The 2028-nt window shown below is 47.3% G+C and overlaps 1 protein-coding gene across 1 annotated transcript; it reads right to left on the reverse strand.

Moving 5' to 3' along the window:
• Positions 1-140: 140 nt before the first annotated feature.
• LOC118732578 (LIM and SH3 domain protein Lasp-like) lies at positions 141-1679 on the reverse strand (the record flags this gene model as incomplete). The annotated part of the gene is made up of 1 exon (XM_036461707.1): positions 141-1679. A coding segment is annotated over one exon (1524 nt), but the record flags the coding sequence as incomplete, so codon positions are not given.
• Between the last annotated feature and the right edge of the window lie 349 nt (positions 1680-2028).

Raw genomic sequence — 2028 nt, forward strand, 5'->3', positions numbered from 1 at the left:
CGACACACAAAGCGCGACGTTTGGCGATATACGGGGCGCTTGTTTTTATGAAACGATTTGCTGAAGGCGGACAGACAAATGCAATAAAAATGTGTTTTTGAAGGACAATTTTTACATTACACAATTACGGTTAATTGATATTTACACTTTATAGCTTACGCTACACCACTAGCGCTACACTCACCCGAACCGCGACTATCCGAGCTGTAAATGAGCGTTGTGCTGGGTCTTCCGGTGTTCGGCATGGGACGTGGTCCATCGGTCAACGGATCATAGTCGGCGATTTTGCCAATGCTGTTCACCGCCACAGCTGTTGCACTGCCATTATTTACCAGCCCACCGGCGCTTGTGTGACTGTGACTGTGCGAGTGATTGCTGTTGCTGTTGCTGCCGCCAACGCCAGCACCGGTACTAACGGTGCCGTTGCTGTTGTGATGCGCCAAATTGCCTGTTGCCCCGCCCAATGAAGTGCTCGACGAAAAGTGACTGTTATAGTTGTTGCTGGCGTATAGTTGTTGTGTAGTTTGAGGCACGCCGCTGCCACTGCCAGCGCTAGCGCCATTGTTGGCATTAGCAGCGCTAGCCGAATTGCTGTTGCTGTGATAAGAGGCGGCCTTTTGTGACTGTGACTGTGACTGTGACTGTGATTGTGCCTGTTGTTGTTGCTGTTGCTGCTGATAAGTCAAGTTGTTGTTATTGACCGCAGCGGCACGTGTGTAGTTGTCGTATTGATCGTAAGTGCCGCCGCCTCCGGTTGCATGGTTGGTCATGCCGCCGCTGCTATAGCCGCCACCACCGCCGCCGGCGTTGGTTACATTTTCGTTGAGATGAGCTGCTTGCGCGCCACCAGTTGGGTGATGAGAATTCTGCAAAATTGCTGAGCGCAGCTGGTTGTAGGTGTTCGACGGCGGCTGCTGCTGCTGCTGCTGCTGCTGCTGCTGCTGCTGCTGGGATGAATGGTTTGCGGCCGCTGTTGGATACAAATGTGATGTTTGTTTAATTGGTTGTTGTTGCTGTTGCTGTTGCAACAATTGTTGTTGGTGTTGGTGATGGTGTTGCTGCTGTTGTTGCTTCAACAATTGCTGCTGATGCAGTTGATATTGTTGCCGCAGCGCCTGTGGCTGCTGGTAATGTTGATATTGTTCATGTTGTTGTTGTTGTTGGTGTTGCTGTTGCTGTGTATGTTGTGGATAGTGTTGCTGTTGTGTGGCTTGTTGTTGAGCTTGATACAACTGATGTTGTAGTTGGTGTATTTGCTGTTGATGTGAGTGTTGTTGTGATTGTGGTTGTGGTGGTGGCTGATAGTGTGGATGGTGTTGATGTGTTTGGGTTTGTTGTTGCTGTTGCAGTTGCAGTTGCTGTTGCTGTGTCGGTTCGTGTGTTTGTTGTCTGTGATTGTGACTTTGAGTGTTGTGCTGTTGTTGCTGTTGTTGTTGCCGCTGATGCTGCTGCTGCTGTGCTGCCACCTGTTGTTGGCTACTATAAATGTGTGTATTACTGGCGCTAGCTGCCTGATTGCTGGATATAATTGCCGCCGTGTTGTGTTGCTGGTGTTGTATTGGTGGCGGTGGCAGTGTTGCGGCGGCTGCTGCAGCTGCTGCTGTTGGTGGTGTGGGAGCATATTGTGAGAATTGTTCGGCAGCCAATGTTTCAGAGAAATACTCCGTTTCCTCTGAATTTTATTTAAGCGAATTGTCATGCAATTTTTTTATTTTTTTTTTTTTATACCCAATGAGTTTTTAGTTTTTAAATTTTAATTTTAATTGCGATTTTTGTGATTCAAATTCATATGAATTTGCAATTAGTATGATGAAGGTGCACGTGTGTGTGGTGGTGAGTGTTTGGTGCCAACAATAAATGGTTCGCAATTGTCACAGGCAGTGGTGATGAGGATTGTTTTTATTGTGTTCCCAGTTGTCGTTTGGCGTATAGAGTTTTTCGTGTGGTTTTGTTTTGCATTACACCATTGTTGTTGGTTGACAGTAGGTATGTGGTGTTCGTTGTGTGTGGAACGTTCGAAATGAAAAC

This window comes from Rhagoletis pomonella, unplaced genomic scaffold (genome assembly GCF_013731165.1).
Source record: "Rhagoletis pomonella isolate Grant_MI unplaced genomic scaffold, Rhpom_1.0 Rhpom_scaffold_22684, whole genome shotgun sequence".
Lineage (NCBI taxonomy): Eukaryota > Metazoa > Arthropoda > Insecta > Diptera > Tephritidae > Rhagoletis > Rhagoletis pomonella.